The sequence below is a fragment of the Gymnoscopelus braueri genome (assembly GCF_963280865.1).
Source record: "Gymnoscopelus braueri genome assembly, chromosome: 17".
In the NCBI taxonomy this organism is placed as follows: Eukaryota; Metazoa; Chordata; class Actinopteri; order Myctophiformes; family Myctophidae; genus Gymnoscopelus; species Gymnoscopelus braueri.
The window spans coordinates 48,422,134-48,444,633 of record NC_137617.1 but is presented as its reverse complement, the minus strand read 5'-3'; the positions used below and the strand labels follow the sequence as shown (position 1 = coordinate 48,444,633).

The 22,500-nt window shown below is 42.2% G+C and overlaps 1 protein-coding gene across 1 annotated transcript in view; it reads left to right on the top strand.

Annotated features, from left to right (window-relative positions):
- Window positions 1-22,500, top strand: part of sema4gb (sema domain, immunoglobulin domain (Ig), transmembrane domain (TM) and short cytoplasmic domain, (semaphorin) 4Gb) — a gene marked incomplete at both ends in the record, with an annotated part of 86,108 nt that overhangs the window by 46,389 nt on the left and 17,219 nt on the right. The window contains one exon of the mRNA XM_080455840.1: window positions 6,210-6,397. Within this exon, the coding sequence (XP_080311966.1) occupies window positions 6,210-6,397 (188 nt within the window). The remainder of the gene's footprint in view (window positions 1-6,209; window positions 6,398-22,500) is intronic.

Below are 22,500 nucleotides of genomic sequence, written 5' to 3'. Positions count from 1 at the left end.
TTCAGCTTTCACTTCCGGTGGGTGCCACTATGTTTTCATTCCCACTAACAATATTTCTACACGGAACACTAACACCACTTCTCCCAGAGAACATGGATCGTTTTGGTTATAAGCCCACTTGTTTCTATGATGAAAGAGTAAGTTAAAATGTGAATATCTTTCCGTGGTTTTGTCTGCTCCGCGGACGCTATTGTTAAATTAGTTTGGGTTTGTTTCGAGGGGGAAAGATCGACGGACATGTGAATCCCGCCCACTACATTTGATTGGGTAAAGCGCGGCCTGCTTCCTGATCTGAAGGCACGCCCACTTGTAGCCAATGCGCACACGTTATGACGAACCTCCCCGACAGATTCCAACGCAGTGCAGAATCTGTTCTTGAGAGATTAGGATTTAGAAAACTCAAAATGTTTTGTTCCAGGGACCCCCCAGAAGCAAAGATTTGAGTTACAAATGTTCACTTAAAAAAATATATATATTCAAAGATGTGCACAGATTTTCATGATTTTTCAAAAACAGCAGATCTACAATCTCATAGCACGGCACTCTGTGCCAATCAGAATCAAGGACCGGAACGCGTTCTCACACCCAGGTGGTACTATGGGGGTGAGCTGGGAAACATTCTGTCTAGAGCTCGACCGATGTTTCAGGGTCCGATGTTGATCCCGGCTTTGGAGACTCCTAGACCCACCGATTACCAATTGTTTGACCCATAACTTTGTCAGAAACTGCTAAATCAATTCTTCTCATTTCGATTTGATTAACGTTCATTAAAAAAATAGACTATCTACAAGCTCACAGCGTGTTGCGTTGTGAGCTTGTACATCTGCTATTGACACGACTGTAGATTCTGCTCAACTCGTCACCACGTCACAATAGTAGTTCTGTCAGATAACTCACGAATAGATTGAACCAATATTACAGACCAAATATATGAAACAATATTATAGAATGAGAATACAAGAGTGGATGTAATATATTTTATTTTGGCAATCAGGCTCTGCTAAATTTTTCTCCCTGCTCAGCATAATTAAGACAACCATCATTAACCTTTAAGAGCAGGGAGATATATATACATAACAACCCCCCATGGGGAACAGAACCAATAGCAGAGCCCACTGGTGGTGCTGGGGTGGTGGTGGGAGTAAACGCTGCATGACAACACCTATGAAACACAAAGCAGACAGAACACAGATGAAGGTGAGCTTAAATAACCCGCCCGATTGGACAGCTGACTGCCACGTCAGAGTATGACGTACTGTATGGGTCTGCATGACGCTGTAAACAGCCCCCATAGAATCTCTCTCTCTCTCTCTCTCGTGTATGCTGCCAGAACTAACTCGCAGGCTACGTATAATTAATTTATTCTACCGAAAACGGCCGACATACAAGGTCACAACGCGTGGCGTTTGTGACCTTGTATGTCGGCTGTTTTCCACACAGTGACACAGTCGCAATGACAAAGTATAAATCAAACTTTAATGTGTTTGCAAGATTGAAGTCTAAATCCGCATGATTAATAATGGATTTGTAGCGCCTGCAAGGACACGCAAACAGACTCATTACTGATGTCAAACATAACAAACACCACAAACGCCACAGGGTCTCAATGTGTTTTTCTGCAGATAGATTGTGACGTCAAACAAACGCTCTTATTGCGTCTCTACAAGGTCGGAGAATTTTTATGCGGCGGTGAAACATCAGCAGGTTTAGACCGACGCTGCCTTCACAAGGTTAAGGAAAAGATGCTTAGTCGGGTATACAACACCGGTCCCTAGAGACACATGTGTTTTTAACTCTTTGACTGCCAGGAATTCATTCATTTATTCATCCGTCTACCGTGCCCTTGCCAGCGAAAACTTTTACTGTACCTTGGAAAAATCATGGAATATTCTCCGTGACCTCACGTCCTCACGGAGAAGTAGCAGCGTCCTCTAGGAGAAGTAGCAGATCTACAAGCTCGAAACGCGCTGCTTCGCGCCGCGTTTCGAGCTTGTAGATCTGCTACTTCTCTGATGCTTTTGTGTGACGCTGTAGTGTGATCAAGTAGGGCGTTCTTTTACGAAAAAATAACCCACAAAAGGTTAGAAAATGGGAGATAAGAGGTTTTCTGTTGTTGGAAATTCAACAACGTTTTGAAAATAATGTTGGAATATATTTTGAACGGAGATGACAAACAGACGACACCATTCCTGTGTGAACGACTTGAGTAACAGACTCTGTAGCATTCAAAGATCCTCGCAGAAATGTCTGACCTGACCTGACCAGCCCCAGATACAAAGACCCGGGGGTCAGATGTCGACCACTTAAACACCAGCAGCCGTATTGTGGGGAAAGCTTTCGCTGGAAAATAGCAGATCGACAACAACTTGTCGATCTGCTATTTTCAGCGAAAGCTTTCTCCAAATGAAGCAACATTGTTGTTGTTGTTGTTCCGTCTTTTGAGTCAGAAGCGGAGGTATTCACACAGAGCTGAATGGACGTCTGTACAAAAGTCAAGGTGTCTCAGATGAGTCAGATATGCACGCCGTTGTGCCTCCAACGGCTCCCTGCTGATGCTCTCCCATCTCTCCTCCAACGTGTTTCGTACACGCACGCAGCGGTGTAAAGTAGCTAAGTACATTTACTCAAGTACTGTACTTCAGTACAATTTTGAGATATATTTTTCACTTTACTGGAGGATTTCCAATTTTCAATACTTTAACTTCTACTCCACTACATCTCAGAGTCAAATATTGCCCTTTTACTTCATTACAATTATTCGAAAACTTTAGTTACTTTTCAGATACAAATTATTATATCATACATTAACCACTTTAGCCCTATTTTATACATAGGTTATTTGAAACTAGCCGAACTACAAGCTCACAACGGGTCGCATCGTCACAACGGTTCCTCCACTATACCCCAACACCTTCACCTCTTCATACTGTTTTCCTCATTCATGCATCCCTGAACACATGCATTCAATGTATTTATGCCTGTTACATTATGGCGTAGACATTACAGGCACATGATATTATGCATAGGAAATTATATATTTAAATCAAATGGTGTGCGTAGCACAGAATGACGTGTTAATGTTGACACAAAACGTCAATATCAATTTAAAACTCAACAATTAGGCTACTTTTCTTTGAAATGACAAATTAAACCGTTTTGAAATGACAAGCACACAAAGCACTTGATATAATATATAGAAGGACGACCTAGAGAGACTTGTGTTTTCTTGCTGGACATGCGTTTGTCGCAGCTACTTGCTTCCCCCTCTTCTTCCTGGCCGTACTGGCATTGAATCTTTTAACGGAACGCCGTACCGGCCCGTTCCAACCCGCTTTCACCCCTGCTCTCATGTTGGTTCCTCCATCGTACCACCGTTACCAGGCAGACTAGATTAGAACGAACACCCAACTTCCCAGAGTCTGTTCCAGTCGTCTTAGACCCCCCCCCCCTCTCTCTCTCTCTCTCTCTCTCTCTCTCAAAATCCCCTTTCACCTCATTTCACAGCTGATCAGTGTCCCCTGGAAACACTTCATGAAAATCCAGAGAAGGGGTGTGTGTGTGTGTGTGTGTGTGTGTGTGTGGGGGGGGGGGGGTGCGTACATCAAAATGGTACTTAAGAACAGTACTTGAGTAAATGTACTTGGTTACTTTCCATCACTGCCGTTAACAGAGTTTTGTCACAGTGACAGGAAGTGATGGTTTCAGTCACAACTGGGCCACAGCAGTGTTGCCAGATTTTGAGAGAGAAATAAGCAACCGGGTCTATGAAAACGAGCCCAAAAGAAGTGGCCACATGAGCACTTTAAACCTATACTTACAGCGGCTATTTGAAAATAGCCGATCTACAAGTTCACAACGCACCGCAACAGTAGATTTACTATTTTCAAAAGAATGTGGAATATTTCGGAAACATTTTAACACAAATCTGGTACGGGGGTCCCTGTCACAAAATCATTTTCAGATGGGGGAGTCCGTGGACAAATACATATTAATTTGGGGGTCCTTGACATGAAAATGTTTGAGAACCACTGGTTTAAACAACATTAGGAAGAAAGCCCAGAATAATAAACTACACTTCAAAAAACAAGCCCCAAAAAAAAACTCAACCCGCAACTACCAATATTGTATAGCGACTTTACAGAAAAACAAGCCCAAAGTCGCTTATAATAAGCAGACATGGCAACACTGTCAGCAGCACATGAACATTCAATGTGGAGCACAGCTCCCTAAAGCCATGTGGTGACAATAGATAGAGAAAAAGTCCTTTTGGGGGTGAACTATCCCTTTAACCTCAGTCAAACAATGCCTAACCCAAAACGTATTTCTAACCTTATCCTCAGTAAAACAAATACAAGAATACAAGAACCGCTGGTCCGGGGGGAAAAAAGGGGGGCGAGCGTGTTTTGGGGCGAGCCTTCCGGTTACCCCTGCAGCCTCTGAGAGACCCGTTTTTAGTTTTTAGCTTCCTCTCTACTTCTCTCCTCTTCTCTCTTATCTTCCAATCCATGACCCAGATAGTAGGAGGCTGTAAATAAACTTCTCTTTGAGGGGAGCTGCCACTCTGGAAATAGACTTTTGAAGTACAACCTGGCGTCCCTGCATGAACACAAACATGTTGTGTTTATTCAGCGCTTCTTCAGTGGATCGTTGGGTGGTTGAGGAGGTTATTTACACTATAAGGTTCTTTATAGCACCATTTAACAAAGGTGCTATAGTACCTTTGTTGAATGGTGCTTTATGGCAGAGGTTCTCAAACGTTTTTTTTTTGGCTTCATACACCTAAATAGCACCAAACGATGTTCCCCTCCTATGATTATGAGCCAAAGAAACATGCTGACCCCCTTTCAAACCACACTGTGGGCCTCATCTTCACCCTGACAACCTGACCTGTATCAGTGGTGGAAAGTAACTAAGTACATTCTCTGTCACTCTCTGTCACTCTGTCACAAATCTCTCTCTCTGTCTCTCTCTCTGTCTCTGTCTCTGTCTCTCTCTGTCTCTGTCTCTCTCTCTGTATCTCTCTGTCTCTGTCTCTGTCTCTGTATCTCTCTGTCTCTGTCTCTGTCTCTGTCTCTGTCTCTCTCTGTCTCTGTCTCTGTCTCTGTATCTCTCTGTCTCTGTCTCTGTCTCTGTCTCTGTCTCTCTCTCTCTCTCTCTCTCTGTCTCTCTCTCTGTCTCTGTCTCTGTCTCTGTCTCTGTCTCTGTATCTCTCTGTCTCTCTGTCTCTCTGTCTCTCTGTCTCTCTCTCTCTCTCTCTCTCTCTCTCTCTCTCTCTCTCTCTCTCTCTCTCTCTCTCTCTCTCTCTCTCTCTCCCCCTCCCTCTCTCCCTGGGTTTCATTAAGATGAAGCATCAACAGATGAAGTGTTCCTCTCTTCTCCCACACTCTGCCTTGTTATTATGCTCATCCATCCATCCATTCCAGACTGTGTGTTATAGATAGAGCAGATGCAGGTCATTATGTTTGGTAGAAGGAAACCTCTTTATCGTGTGTGTGGGTGAGATGGAGGTGCAACTCTATGAAAAACAGTGGTGGACGCTTTTTTCATTATTTTTTTTTTGTGATGAAAAAATAAATAAGCTGTGTTCCAATGGATCCAATGTAGTTATTCAGTCAGGTTTGTCCCCCCTGTACCACACCCTCTATTTGTAAAGTAACGTGTGGCACCAATCAATCAATCACCCACAGTAATCATCATTACCCATTACCTAAATAAACCATTACCCCTCACCTGAACTGGACATGTTCATACTGACTTAAAGTCACCTCAATCAGATACAATAACATGCATAATTCAAGCAGATAAATATAATGTGCATTTGGCACAGGGTGACTGGGGAGGCCAGAGTACCCTCGTGTGTGTGTGTGTGTGTGTGTGTGTGTGTGTGTGTGTGTGTGTGTGTGTGTGTGTGTGTGTGTGTGTGTGTGTGTGTGTGTGTGTGTGTGTGTGTGTGTGTGTGTGTGTGTGTGTGTGTGTGTGTGTGTGTGTGTGTGTGTGTGCGCGTGCGCGCGCGGTTCTTCCTCCAGGGTGACTGGGGAGGCCAGAGGACCCTCCAGTCAACCTGTGTACATGTGGTTCATCCTCCAGGGTGACTGGGGAGGCCAGAGGACCCTCCAGTCAACCTGTGTACATGTGGTTCATCCTCCAGGGTGACTGGGGAGGCCAGAGGACCCTCCAGTCAACCTGTGTACATGTGGTTCATCCTCCAGGGTGACTGGGGAGGCCAGAGGACGCTGCAGAGGAAGTGGACGTCCTTCCTGAAGGCCAGGATGGTGTGCTCCGTGCCGGACTATGAGATCCACCTGAACATCCTGCGCAGCGTGTTCGTTCTGCCGGGCGGAGCGGGAGGACGAGACGCACGCCAAAGCACCTTCTACGGCGTCTTCGGCCTGGAATGGTAAGAACATAGCGCCCCCTAGTGGTGGACAATATAACCAAGTACATTATACTGGAGTACTCTGTACTCGAGTAAACCCAGTGAGCCATATAGTCGGCTATGAGACGTCCGTCTAAAACTGTGTTATAACTTGGACCTTTTTTTCAACGGCTAGGCTTAGCCTAGACCATTGGCTCTCAAAGTGGGGTCTGGGGACCACCAGGGGTCCTTTGGGGGGTTCCAGGGGGTTCCCAGCTAAATGTGTTAATATAGCATCACAATAATTGTTCCTAGCGGGTGCCGCGCTATGAGCTTGTAGATCTGCAATTTTTTTTTATTGTGAAAGTTTGTGCAAACCTTTTTGAACATATATTTTTTAAAGTGAATATTTTTAACTCCAAAACTTTGCTTCTGGGGGTCCCTGGAACACAATATTTTGAGAAGGGGGGGTCCACGGCCAAATACATATCATTTTGGGGGTCCTTGACATGAAAACGTTTGAGAACCACTGGCCTAGACGTTGATTAGCTGTTTTTTTTATCGTCTATATATAGCCGTTGAAATGATGTTGTTTCAACTTATAGGCTAAGTCTAGCCGTTGAATAAACTTTAACTTTTAGACCAGTTATTACCAGGTTTTAGCCCAGCCGTAAGACGTATTTTAGATGTCTAATAGCCCGAATAATGCTCAATGGGAATGTGTTGTCTGTGGGAATCTATACTTTACTTGATTATTATGTTTCTGTGGAATCTTCACTTCATGTTTGTTTTAGTGTAAGACCGTTCTCTTCATACAATTTGTTCAGTGCTTCTTCTTTCTCCCCCCTTCCCTTACTAACCCCCCCCTCCCACCCTTCCCAAGGTCCTTCCACAGGTAGGCACATAATAATCATAATACTAATATAGTAATAATAAGGACAATAATAGTAATCCACCTTCAAGGATTAAGGAGAAGAAAAAAATATATTTATATTTCTAAACTATAAAAGAAAATATAAATAAATAAATAAGTCAAATTCTTGACTCCACTACATTTCTAGGAAGAAGAATTGATTGTATTAACCAGTTAAGCTCTTTAAAAAAAAAAGGGGGGAAATAGCTGACCTACAGGATCACAACGTGTCGGATCCGTAGACCTTGAATAATATGGACATCGTCACGCCATTGGTTTCTACAGACCGTAAGTGAAGCCTAGTTTGCAGCGATTTCAAATCTACCATCTTTCAATATCCGTTTCCGAAATGTCGCCGGAAATTAATGCTATTGGCTGAAACCGCAGCGAGGGCGGGTCTTCACTTGGTAGAACCAGTAGAAACCCTAGAAACATACCCTATACTTTATCATTATTATCATTATTATTCATTTTAAAATGAATGGGACCATAATTGACCAAAACACATATCATGGTGATTGAAAGAAGACTTTAAACTAGCGACTGGAAGCATATAGTATTTACGACAATCTTTATTAAGGTAATAAAATAAAGTGCAACGTTTGGCCAAAAACCCATCCGCTTGAATGGAGCCTAATTGCTTCTGCAACCAGCAGTGGTGAAACGGCGAGACTACAGGCCATTCATAATCTGTCACTCCTCCTATATAGCCTCAATTTATAATCTAGACCCTTGGTCGGATCACGTGTTATGAGCTTGTAGATCGGCTATTAAAAAGAAAATGACTTCTTTATTGTTTTGTAAAATGTCTAAACTTCAATACAGCAATGCACTGATACAATAAAGAAATTGTACTTTGTTCATAATGGTATGTAAGTATTTTCTTTAAAGCAAGTACTAGTCATCGCCCGGATTTGAACCCGGTTTACTGCACAAGTGCTGAAATGTTTTACCACTGAGCTAATAGAGCATGCCTGCTTGCTCAGGGGAAAAATATATTTTGACCGGAGGGTCAAAATTCGTGTCAAACCAGAAACGGGATGGTGTCAAAGGTCATGTCTCACCTAGACACAATATCTAAATGTCTCAATAGAAGAGCAGGGAGACCATACAACCACCCCATAAGGATAATAAGGATAACTCCTTTTAACAGGTCGTTCATGAAAGTCCTTGCGGTCTTGTTTCCAATGAGAACCTGTGAGCAATTGGGGTTAAGAGTCTTGCTCAGGGACAAATTTCATATCATCGGCACATATGCTGGGATAGCCTGGAATCGAACCTGGGGCAACCAGGGCCTCTGGTTCCCTAGGCGGGCTCACTAACCACTCAGCTATGGCCGCCCCATTTGTATAAGTTATATTGTATCATTACGCGGCTTGGTTGAATGCTTGATTATGATTGGTCAATCGCTGAATTCAGCGGTGTGTTATTTCTGGAAAATGACCGCTGAGCTCTATAACAGACCACTGTCTAATCAAAGACTCGGAGCACCTGCTCATGATATCAACCTGTCTAATCAAAGACTCGGAGCACCTGCTCATGATATCAACCTGTCTAATCAAAGACTCAGAGCACCTGCTCATATCAACCTGTCTAATCAAAGACTCAGAGCACCTGCTCATATCAACCTGTCTAATCAAAGACTCAGAGCACCTGCTCATATCAACCTGTCTAATCAAAGACTCAGAGCACCTGCTCATATCAACCTGTCTAATCAAAGACTCAGAGCACCTGCTCATATCAACCTGTCTAATCAAAGACTCAGAGCACCTGCTCATATCAACCTGTCTAATCCAAGACTCAGAGCACCTGCTCATATCAACCTGTGCTGCTTGAATTTGATGCTGTATCCAACATGTAAACAAACACACCGTATCATTTACAACTATACGTTGCTCTCAAGAATGTTTTTGAAAACATTTGAAGCGAGAAATAGACAATGCAGTAACCAAACATGTATTCTATTTGATCAACACTTCCTTGTTTTCCGAGGCGAGCTTGTCCGCCCAGCTCAACACTTATGGACTACACTCATTACCTTAAAGTTGTACAATGCAAAATCACAAATAACGACTTTTTAGCAACCTCTGCTGGTCACTACCGTCACTGCATACAATTTCCCTAGTCCTCGATTACCCAGAATTCCATTCGTTTTCACCGGAAGCCGGAAGCGTTTCAAAAAGCGATCTTTTAATTGTTTTATACTATCTACGGATCGTTTCTCTTAGCCAGTGGAGCATTAGTTACCATGAGCTGTGCTTTCTTTTTCTGTTCTTTTTCGATCTCCCAATCCTACATTCTCTTCAAATCAGCGTGAGGTTCCTTTTTGTTAATAGCGCGGTAGTTCCTGGCCAAACAGGAAACCGTTGCGGTAGTTCCTGAGGACGTCGGCCACGACGTCATGACGTTGGCCAGGAACGTCATTTTCCCGGGAAAGTCCCCCCCGTACACGTTCAATAGAAAATATATAAATAAAAGGCTTCCGGGGGTGAAATTCACGGAGTGGGTGTTGTGAAACTTTTGCCACTCGCAAAAGATATACAAGTTAACTTTAGTTTTGTTGAAAACGTTACCTAGTATTACTTTAAGCAAGGAAATACTTTTTTTTTTCTTTTTTTCTTTTTTTTAATAAGCGGGATAATCGTTTATTTTTCAACAACGACCAGCGTGCTGACAATTATCCCTTGCTTAATCCATCTATAAGGATACATAATCTACATAGAATGTAACGTACGGAGGGTTCTGTGATAATTACAGTTAGTACACCTGTTACATAACTTGATTATTCACATACAGTAGTATTATGTTGTGATGCATGCAGATCGGCTTCAGCTTCTATACTGCAAGGTTAAACTAGGCATTCGGAGTAGCACACCTTATCACTGAGCTGCTCTGCCAAGACTGTGTGTGTGTGTGTGTGTGTGTGTGTGTGTGTGTGTGTGTGTGTGTGTGTGTGTGTGTGTGTGTGTGTGTGTGTGTGTGTGTGTGTGTGTGTGTGTGTGTGTGTGTGTGTGTGTGTGTGTGTGTGTGTGTCAGGGGATATGGGCTGGCAGTAGGAGGGTTGGCATCGGTGTGAATTATTATGTTTTTATGCTGATATGCAGAGAGTCATGCTGCATAGAGTCGTCCCTCTCCCAACAGAGACAGAGAGCACAGGCCAATACTCCTATAACCAGAATAACTACCAACATCTGTCTCTATATCCAACAGTCAAATACGCGAACGGGCCTTTCCCACCGGATCCTAGTAACGCATGTGAGAGAGCCGCGTGGTGGAAAAAGTACTACATTTTTTTACTTAAGTAAAAGTATCAATACTGCAATTGTAGAAACACTCTGATACAAGTAAAAGTCTGGTAATGAAAATGTACTTGTGTAAAAGGACAAAAGTGTCGGCATCAAAACATACTCAAAGTACCAGAAGTAAAAGTGCTCATTATGCAGAATGTCCCATTTCACAAGATTTCAAATGCATTAAAATTAATAAAAATCATTTGAAAATAGCCGATCTACAAGCTCACAACGCGACGCGACACGTTGTGAGCTTGTAGACAAACATTGGCTATTTTCAAATAGCCAATGTTTAGATGGGGTGAATATATTTTTTATAATAATAAACCAAATCGACAAAGTAACTAGTAACTAAAGTTTTCAAATAAATGTAAAATCTCAAATTTGCCTTTGAAATGTAGTGGAGTAGAAGTACAAAGTTTTGGAAATACTCAACTAAAGTACAAATATCTTAAAATTGTACTCAAGTACATTACTTAAGTAAATCTACTTAGTTAATTTCCACCACTGCCACTAACCAGAAAAAGCACCAACATCTGTCTCCATGTCCAACTGTGACATACAGTACTTTCACTTAGGGACCAGTCGAAATTTACATAAGGGGGGGCATGGAGGAAAATAGGGGAGGGTCATGCCTTTCTAATTTTGGTCCAAGGGAGGGTCAGCTAATTTTACTTTGAATCCAAGGGAGGGTCATGCAATTTTGAATTGATAAAATAGTCCGTTTTTTATATACCTTTTTAGTACAGCAGAACAGTGGTCAATGACCCCTCTCCATTTCAAAGGATACAAAGAATTCAAATCAAGTAACACCTTGTCTATTTAGAATCAATGACGGTCGTTAACAAGCCATCAACGCACAGCGAGTGTGAACGACCCAGTCAAATCTATTCAGCGTCTTAACGATGGTGGTTGAACAATTAAGCAAAACTTCAACAGGCGTTATTGGAGAGATGCATTATAAATAGGCCTACTATAACTGGATATTCATAATCATTTGAAGTAATTCTGTGCATGTGATTAATGTGGATCTATATGGACAGTTGTGTATAGATGCCTAGCTCCACAAGTAAAACCAGAAGCATCAGGCCATAATTGATAGCCTAATTTGTTTTATGTAGGCAACAGTGTAGTTGTAGTCACTGTAGTTGATAATTAAAAGGGCAGAGTGACAAAAGTTTTAAACTACTGGTTACCAAATATTCAACTTTCTTCAATCTGACCAGGATTCAATGGGTTTCCCACATGTAAGATGAGAACACTATCCATTCTGATACCACTACTACAGATACACTGTGCATTTAGCAAGACTGACTACACTACAGCAATGTTCTAATCAATGTGGAAAGCAAAACATTGGACATATCAGTTTTAAATGTCATGTTGTATTTGATGGGGAGGGTTAGGGGTGTCAAGAATTTCACAATACGATACATGATGTTGATATGATATATTATGAATGTTCTTTTCTCATGTATCATCAACATTGGCCATCATCTTATAAATAACGTTATAAAGCAAGTTAGAAACAATTACAAAGTGCTTTGTACACACAAATAAATACATTTGTGCAAGCTTAATGGAGAAGTGAAGTTCTCACTAACTATAAACCCATTGTTTCAGAGGACAGATAGACACACACTAATATAACAAATATAATATAATATAAGACTGCATAACTATAAATTCCACAAACCTCATATTTTTGTCATCTGGACTTTACCAACCAAGTGCAGCCTAGTTATTTCCAACAGCAAAAAAATATATAATACCAGATACAGTATAATACAATCTTAGATTAGATGTAGGCCTATTTGAGAGTGCAGATGCATGTCACATTAACGAGCGTCAACGAGCATCAGCTGACACACAACACCTCCCCTCTGCAGTGCTTTAAACTGAAAGTGACTGACTGGAGTCTGTTTCATTTCTCTCCAAAATACCTTGAATATGATGGAGGACATGATTAATAATTACTATGATTATGATAAGCTTTACATTTCATATCATACAGTAAAAACTCCTAACTTTCACCGGCAAAAAAAAAGAAAGTGTTTTTTTTGTATTAAAAAAACAATTACAAAAATATTACGATACAGTATGACATCATGACAATACCTATCATCACATTTTAATACCACGATAGGCTATATCGTGACACAATATATCGTGACACTTCTAGGCGGGAGGGTTACTCTTTTTTTTGTAATCACTTGGGGAGGGTCATTGATTTTTTTTTTTTGTCAAAGGGAGGGTCATGGCATTTTAGATCAGGGCACATACATTTCCTCCATGCCCCCCCTTATGTAAATTTCGACTGGTCCCTTAGTGGATACGAGATGCAGTAAAGTCACTTGTAAATATTGGTAGTTGCGGGTGGTGGTAGCCTGACACTCAGCCTGAATTTTCATTTCGTTTCACTCCATTATTCAGTCTGAAAGCCCTCCCCACTACAGCCGTTTCTGGGATGGACGTTGCCAAAGAGGCAGTCTTCGGCGATTGGTTCACCCCTAACCAATCACAATAGTAGCAAAGCAGATGACGTCGTTGTCAAGCGTCACCCATATTCCTGTTGTTATGCTAGTTGTTATGTGTTGCTAACCAAACAAACACGGTAAAATACGCTCTATATTTGGGCGGCCAACAGCCTCAGAAAAAACGTTGTGTAAACGGTTTCGGGAGGTTGGAGTCAATCTTGCACGAAGACGGCGCTGTTGTTTAAACGTCATCGAGTTGAAACAACGCTGATTGGTCGTACAGATTTTCAACCGAGTCTGACGCCTCCTTCGACAGCGTCACCAGACCCTGAATCGCCTGAGCATATTTTTTTAATGGGCGTGGCTAGCGATTCAGCAAAATAGCAGATCTACAAGCTCACAACGCGTCGCATCGCGACGCGTTGTGAGCTTGTAGATCTGCTATTTTCAGATAGCTGATGTATATGTTAAAGTGCTCATGTGGCCCACAGTCGCTTCTTTTGGGCTGGTTTTCCTAGACCTGGTTGCTTGTTTCTCTCACAGAATCTGGCAACACTGGCTGGAGCCAGGCTAGGGTTGTGGTGTCTTGGGCTCATTTCTCATTTTCGTGTCTCGTTTTCCGGTGTCTGTTGTCATCTGGCGGTGGAAGCGTCATTCATACGGTAGCAAGAATGAATCATTTGCATCTGCAATAGCCAGGCCTACCTGTTGTGATGAGTGACGTTAATAGTTGTCTAGCTATTGTGGCCTGTTTTATTCACGTTTATTTTTCTTGTTGCCTATTACGTTGCAATAGCTATATAGCTAATAGATATAGATATTGAATAGATATTGAATACATTGTGAAATATCAGTTTGAGCAATCTGTACAGGAATGAGTGCAGTTCCCAGTGTCAGCACACATTTAAATGTTTGTCCGCCAAACATGTCCCTGTTTATGGTTCTAGCAGCCACCAGGAAGAAGCTCTTCTTGAGCGTTGAGACCTCAAACACTTACACGTCCACATCTTCACAAACAGTGAAGTGTGTCTACATCTATAACGTCCAAGTATGTGCGTGCGTGCGTGCGTGCGCCTTTCTCTCGATATGCCCAACTATGGACGACTGACATCATAGAACTGAATTTAAAATTATATCGTTTTTTTCACCAAATGGCCAATTCAGATTGAGTAACGTCATTGGCTATTAAACACGATGACGTCATCACGTGACGACGTCACAACTTCGTCATCACAACATCCTCTATAAATGAATTGCACTGACTTTTTTTTTTCTTCTTTGGGCTTTTCAAAAATAGCAGATCTAAAGCTCATAGCCGTGCTACAAGCTTGTAGATCTACTGTTTCTGAGAAATCGTGAACATTTGTTCAAATCTTCGAATATATATATATTTTTAAAGCGAACATTTGTAACTCAAATCTTTGCTTCTGGGAATTCTACAAATGTCTTCTAAATCCGGTAGTTAATATTGGAAGGAGGAGGACGTGGGCTTTTAGTTGCACATGTTTGAACATTATTTGAGTTATTTAAATGTCGTAATTTTTAATTGACTGGATAATTTCATGGCTATCTGCCTGTAATGCTGTCTGACCTACTGTTCGTCTTCCAGAATTAATCATTTGTATCTGCAATAGCCAGGCCTCCCTGTTGTGATCATCTTTGTGTGCGTGCATCTTTCTCTCGATATGCCCAACTATGGACGACTGACATCATAGAACTGAATTTCAAATCATATTGTTTTTTTTCACCAAATGGCCAATTCAGATTGAGTAACGTCATTGGCTATTCAACACGATGACGTCATCATGTGACGACATCACAACTACATCATCACAACATCCTCTATAAATGAATTGCACTGACGTTTTTGGGCGGTGAAACCGCCCCTATATGTGAGGTTTGGATATTTGCACACCAAATCCTGCGCTGTGATTGGCCACCAGTGTACCCCCCTAACCCTGCACCGTCTATTCAGGACTGTGATTGGCTAGGTAAACATGACACATGTGCATAGCCCTATAAATAGGACTATGCACTTTAAAAAAACACATTTATTGTTTTTTTTAAGTGAATCACACATTGTGATTCATGGTTGACTCCATTCAGTATTGTGATTAGCTAGCAAGACACCGCCCACTTCACACTGGGTGTGATTTTTTTAATTTCTTTGGGCTTTTCAAAAAGAGCAGATCTACAAGCTCATAGCCGTGCTACGAGCTTGTAGATCTGCTATTTCTGAAAAATCGTGAACATTTGTTCAAATCTTTGAATTTTTTTTTAACTCAAATCTTTGCTTCTGGGAATTCTACAAATGTCTTCTAAATCCGGTAGTTAATAATGGAAGGAGGAGGACGTGGGCTTTTATTTGCACTTATCTGAACATTATTTTAGTTGTTTAAATGTCGCAATTTTGAATTGACTCGATAATTTGTGCAGGACGTCATGGCTATCTGCCTGTAATGCTGTCTGACTTGTCTGGCCAATTCAGATTGAGTAACGTCATTGGCTATTCAACACAATGACGTCATCACGCGATCACAACATCCTCTATAAATGAGTTACGCTGGTTAACGATGGCGCACAAAGTAAGAGACGAATCGAGAATCACCAATTGACAAGTAGAAATTGGACATCTTTTTTTACTGTCAACTCTTTTAATATTCTATATAATAGAATCTTTAATATTCACTATAAAAGTTAATCAATCTCTTACGATGGTGCAGATGTGTGAAATGCTTCGTTGGACGACATTTCTGAAAGGAGAACACAGGTATCTCCGTGTGTCTGTGGTGGTCGGACACAAGGTGTACTGCTTTTCGTCACCGCCGCTCAGTAACCTGAACGACGGCGATTGGATCGACGTGCACGTCTTCAACACTGTACCTTTGCGCTGGATGAAGTCGCCTCCGGTGACACCTGGAACAGGAGAACGTCCCTTTGCGGCTCCATCCATGTGCGAGGGCTACACAGCTGTGCTGATAGAAATGACGGTCTACATCTGGGGGGGACTGAGCGTATCCGAGTACTACAACGTGCTCTATGCGTTCGACGTGGACACACACGGATGGGTTAAACCCGAGGTGTCTGGCTCTGTTCCAGAGGCGAAGTGCTACCACTCGGCCTGTGCCAGGGGGAAGGTCATGTTTATCCATGGAGGATGGACCCAGCTGACTGGATACACTAATGACATCTACAAGTTGGACACCTCCACGATGGTCTGGTCTTTGATTAAAACCGGAGGCTCTCCATCGTCTATTTCGGCATGTCACTCTGCCACCATCATCGGTGCAAAGATGTTTGTGTTTGGCGGCTGCGGGTACGAGAGGCGGCACTACAACGACGTCAGGGTGTTTGACACAGAGACCAGCTGCTGGCTGAGCACACCCTCTGCACAGCTTCTCCCAGAAGGACGCCATTGTCATTCAGCCTTTGCCTACAACGGAGAGCTGTACGTATTTGGTGGCTTCAACTCGAACCAGATCACAAATGATCTGTGGAAGATCTGGAAGTTCAATCCAGAGACCTTCTCCTGGAAGGAGATTGAGCCCAATGGGAAAGGTGACAGGTGTCAGATGTTCTGGACGTGCTGTTGCCTGGTGGAGGATCGTATCATCGTATTCATAGAAGGGAACCCCGATGAGGTGTATGTCTTAGACCTGTGTCCCAGTCTTAAGACGTTATGCAAGCTAAAAGTTATTCAGGGTGGTCTGGAACGGTCTGAACTCCCGCGTGACATTAGGTGGGAACTGTCGGCCATGACTTCTAAGTACGTAGGCCCTCTCGTATAGCATGATGTGCTGTAGCTAGCTTCCCGGTGAAGAGTCAACGCTCTGGTCTATTTCAGCAGTTTTTAGGTCATTAAGTTGAAAAAGTTGTGTGTTGCGTATTTACCAGACGCCATACAACTGCAGAGGTGGTCATCCCATTGTTAATTATGACAGCACACACTGATTTAGTCTTAGTCTTTTGAAAAACACACCATTTAGTTTTAGTCCTATTTTAGTCATCTGAAATTGTTTAGTCTTTGTCTAGTCTTAGTCGACTAAATATCAAAATCTAGTCTTCTAGTCTTAGAGTGATTATCTGAATAACTGAAACTGTATTGTGTGGTTACAAGGTGTACTGCTTTTCGTCACCGCCGTTCAGTAACCTGAACGACGGCGATCAGATTGACGTGCACGTCTTCAACACTGTACCTTTGCGCTGGATGAAGTCGCCTCCGGTGACACCTGGAACAGGAGAACGTCCTTTTGCGGCTCCATCCATGTGCGAGGGCTACCCAGCCGTGCTGATAGAAGTGACGGTCTACATCTGGGGGGGGAATGAGCGTATCCGAGTACTACAACGTGCTCTATGCGTTCGACGTGGACACACACGGATGGGTTAAACTCGAGGTGTCTGGCTCTGTTCCAGAGGCGAAGTGCTACCACTCGGCCTGTGCCATGGGGAAGGTCATGTTTATCCATGGAGGATGGACCCAGCTGACTGGATACACTAATGACATCTACAAGTTGGACACCTGCGCGATGGTCTGCAGAGGTGACAATTCATGACGTGTTGATGACGTATGCCTACCCATATGGTGCTTTGCTCTAGCTGCTCTAGAGCACCTTATATGGGAAGGACTCTGGACTCCGGCCCAAACCGGGTTACCGTGGCGTGTGTTACATGGTGTGTTGAAACACACGTTGTTAAAATGTTTCTAAAATTCATAATTTAATCATTAAAATTATGGATTTTTCATCCCAGTGTTAATTTTGACAGCACACACCGATTTAGTCTGAAAAACACACCAGTTAGTTTTAGTCCTATTTTAGTCATCTGAAATTGTTTAGTCTTTGTCTAGTCTTAGTCGACTAAATATCAAAATCTAGTCTTCTAGTCTTAGAGTGATTATCAATCGTTAGTCTGATGACGGACGGTAAAATTAAGGAGTGAAAGTGACTGTTCTACCTCCCACAAAATAAGGATAACTGAAACTGTGTTGTCTGGTTACAAAACTAAAACTAATTCATATCAAAGAGAAAATGTCCTTAGTTTGAGTCATTGTTCTTGAAAAATTGCAAGAATAGCCGATCTACAAGCTCTGACCGGCAATTGTTTTTCTGAGCTTTAGTATAGTATATAGTATAAAAAAATACTAAAATACAAAACTAAGCCTTTTAAAACAAAAAGAGACTAAAACTAGCAAACCCACATCAAAAACAAATTAAAACTAAACTGAAATTGAAAACATGAAGGAAAAACTAAATAAAATCAAAAATATAACCAGGAAAGTGTGCTCCGAGGAACACACTTTCCTGGTTATATTTTTGAGTTTATTTAGTTTTTCCTTCATGTTTTCAATTATAATGAGCATTATGTGAGGACCAATTATATGAAGATACAGTAAGGTTGGAAATGGGTGATATCAATGCTTCAATGTAGAAACACTCCGTTACAAGTAAAAGTCCTGTATTCAAAATTTACTTGAGTAAAAGTACAGTACATACGTATTGTAAAAGTATTCATTATGCAGAATATCCCCTTTCACAAGTTTTCACATGTCTAAAAATGTATAGAAAATCTTTTGAAAATAGCAGATCTACAAGCTCACAATGCGTCGAGGTGCGACGCGCTGTGGGCTTGTAGATTGGCAATTTTCAAATACGTAGCCGAAGTATATATAGGGCTAAATTGGTATGTTATGTAAAGGGCCTACTCTGTGTGGAGTTTGCATGTTCTCCCCATGTCTCCTAGGGTAGTACCCTCATACCCTCACAAAAACATTTAGTAATCCTGGTTGCTATACCGCCTCCCCCATGACAGCCGGGGCACCTGATGGAGGGGAAGGGAAGCGTTTGCTCCTTCCACGCTCTACGTCCTACCGGGGAAACTCCCCCCTGTCAGGTGATAAGAAGGTCAGTTGGCTCTCATGCATTGAAGGAGGCATGAGCTCGGCCCTAGGCTGGTGGGGGGAGTGTAGTGCCCAGGATCAATTGGCAAGGGGTGAAAAAAAAAGGGTTACAAAATCGTGAAAAAAAATATATTTTATGTAATAATAATCAAAATCAACAAAGATTCCAATTCAAAAATAGCAAAACAAAAATCTGGATTCCAAATAAAAAAATAGCAAAATTAGCAGATCTACAAGCTTAAAACGCGTCGCAGTGCGACGCGTTTTGAGCTCGTAGATCTGCTGTTTTTGGCAAAGAAATTTAAAGAGTGAAAAAAAGACTGTATCAAGTACGTTCTTTACCAATTCTAGAGGGTTTAAGTGGTACCGGATATGCAGCTCGGCAACGGTGAATTGATCCCAGTGTATTGATCCCAGCTCCAGGCATCCCCTTGGCAAACACAGAAATCAAATGCTTACTTTTTGCAGATGACCTGCTGCTGCTGTCTCCAACCAAGGAAGGACTACAGCAGCAACTTGATCTCCTACACAAATTCTCCCAGACATGGGCCCTGACAGTGAACCTAACTAAGACTAAAATCATGATATTTCAAAAAAGATCCAGCCGCCAAAACCATCAATTTTTCCTAAATACAATCCCACTAGAACAAACAAAAAACTATACCTACCTTGGCCTAAACATCAGCAGCACAGGGAACTACAACCAAGCTGTAAAGGACCTGAGAGACAAGGCAAGAAGGGCATTCTATGCTATCAAAAGAAACATCAAAATAGACATCCCAATTAAAACCTGGCTTAAAATACTGGACTCTGTGATAGAACCAATTTCCCTCTATGGTTGTGAGATCTGGGGACCACTAGCAAACCATGACCTTGAAAAATGGGATAAACACCAAACCGAGACCCTACACACAGAATTCTGCAAATCCATTCTCCGTACCCAGCGAAAAACACCAAATAATGCATGCAGGGCAGAATTAGGACGATACCCACTAATTATCAAAATAAAAAAGAGAGCACTTAAGTTCTACAACCACCTAAAAGAAAGCGACCTAGATGCACTCCATAACAAGGCACTCACACACAGCGAAACCCTAGAGAGATGCCCCCTCAGCCAGCTGGCCCTGGAACTCCGGGCACAAACACAAACAGAGCCACGAGATAGAAAACCCATTGGACTAAACCAAATTATAAAACAGCAAAAGGAAAACTACCTGACACACTGGAAAGAAGCAACACAAAAGCAGAGTAAACTAGAATGCTATCTGGCCCTAAACAGAGAATACGCAGTGGCAGAATACCTGAGCACCGTGACTGACCCAAAACAAAGAAAAATCTTAACTAGGTACAGACTCAGTGAGCACAGTCTTGCGATCGAGAAAGGTCGTCACAGGCAGACCTGTATCCCGAGAGAAGACAGACTATGCACCCACTGCACACAAAATGAAGTGGAAACCGAGCTACACTTCCTAACCGTCTGTCCATTGTACCAAGACATCAGAGACACATACTTCCCACAGATTACAACCACACACGGAGATTTTGAAAACATGACCAATGACAAAAAACTCCCATACCTGCTGGGCGAAGTACAACAATGTGCAAACACAGCAGCAAGATTCGTGAGTTGCTGTGATAGGAAAAGGATATCAAACGGAACACAACCACCCTAAAGACTAATCATTGTGTATATTCCGGCACTATACCTGCCCAGTGATCTTGGTACATAGAAATTGACCTATCGAAGATTCTGACGTTCAAATGTACATATTTTTTGTTTTGATTGTATTGCTGTATTGTTGTATTATGCTTTCTGCTTTGGCAATGTAAACGTATGTTTTCTCATGCCAATAAAGCCCTTTGAATTGAATTGAATTGTATGACGGAGGACAATTTCACCATAAATTTTAATCTCTGCCATACAACTATTGTGAGCGTTTTTTTTTTATCACGATAAATGATAATAACGATTATCGTCCCATCCCTACTTGACGACCTTGCAGGCTTATGCAAAGGTTAAATGTAATTTAGATAGCATGTTATTGCGAACGCAGCGGAAGGAGGCGCGCCTCCGCGCAAGTGGAGCTTACTATGAAACCGTGCTCGGGTTGTGTCTCTGTGTCTGTCTGTGTGCACTGCCTGCGTGCAGCTCCTCTGAGATAAGTAAATGTCCAATTTAGACGTACCATACATCAAATGAAAGGTCTTTGAAAACTGAACACACCTGTCAAGGTTGCGTTTAAGCCCGCCCCTTCCCCCGGAAGCCACTCCCCATTGAAAGCCCATGTTAAATTAAAAGTGCCCGAATCGCTCCGAAACTTTTTCTACCCCCCCCTAAGTGGGGGTCTACGAACAAATACTTCGAGCTCGGATTTTGGCTCCGCCCCCCGGAAGTGGGTGAAACAGGCACTTCAAACACTTTGTTGAATTGTTCAAAAACATTCAAAGTTTTTTTTTGGTTACTTAAAAAAAAAAATATATATATATATATTTTATTTTTTTTGCGTTCGCTTCCCGCGATCGCGCGTCTTACTTGTGTAGACAGATGCCAGGTTCATTTGTTGACTGGACCGGGCATCCTATAGTGTGAATAGTATCAATGTACAAATTATTGATTTTTTTATATTATACTGTTTAGACTGATGATAGGTTATTGGTTTACCTATGATCCTATAGATTACTATTTCTATGCATTTGACATATGACCTTGTGTTTTCCTTGCTTACTGTAAATCGCTCTGGATTAAGAGCGTCTGCTAAATGCCTAAATTGTAAATCGATATTTCAGATTTTTAATGAATGCCATTTTTGGTGCCTTCTTGGAGTATAACACTGACTTTGTGTTGTTTTGTCTTTATTTTTGTTTTATTTTCTCTTCTTTTTTTTGTCACCTTTTGGTATTGTGATATTGTCTGGATGATTTATTGGTTGACACGTTGTAAGCTTGTAGATTGGCTATTTTCCGCGCAAGTATTCCCTGGAAAACATTAATTATGCTGAGTTTTAAGTGGTTAAGTGTGTTTATATTGTATAAGTGTCTTTGAATAGCCTGGTAAACCGTCCCGGTCGTGTGAATTCACATTAGCGTTCATGTGTCTTCTCAGCCTGATCTCCAGAGAATACCGTAACATTGCACGGAACGAGTGCACTTCATTCCGTGGATAGTCGCCTCGGAACTCCCAAATTGCGTGCATATGTACGGCGAGTCCCACGGTGGGCGTAACCAGTCGCAACACGGAAAAACCCGGAAGCAGAGCAGTCCGCACAATAAAATTTACGATTCTGTGCCTATCGGTTCATAACTCAAACGGCGCTGAGTAGGCACAGGCGAAAGTCACACCGTTCAGGACGGCAACTCGGTCGCCTTAGCTCCCTCGGTGGTCCTTCACGGGGTGACAATTCGCCTGTGACTGCGCGCCTCCGAAATGGTTTTGTCACAAAGGCAGCGCCGTACCATATGCACGCAATTCGGGAGTTCCGAGGCGGCTATCCACGGAATGAAGTGCACTCGTTCCGTGCAATGTTACGGTAATCTCTGGAGATCGGGTTGGTCTTCTGCAGACCGGTCGG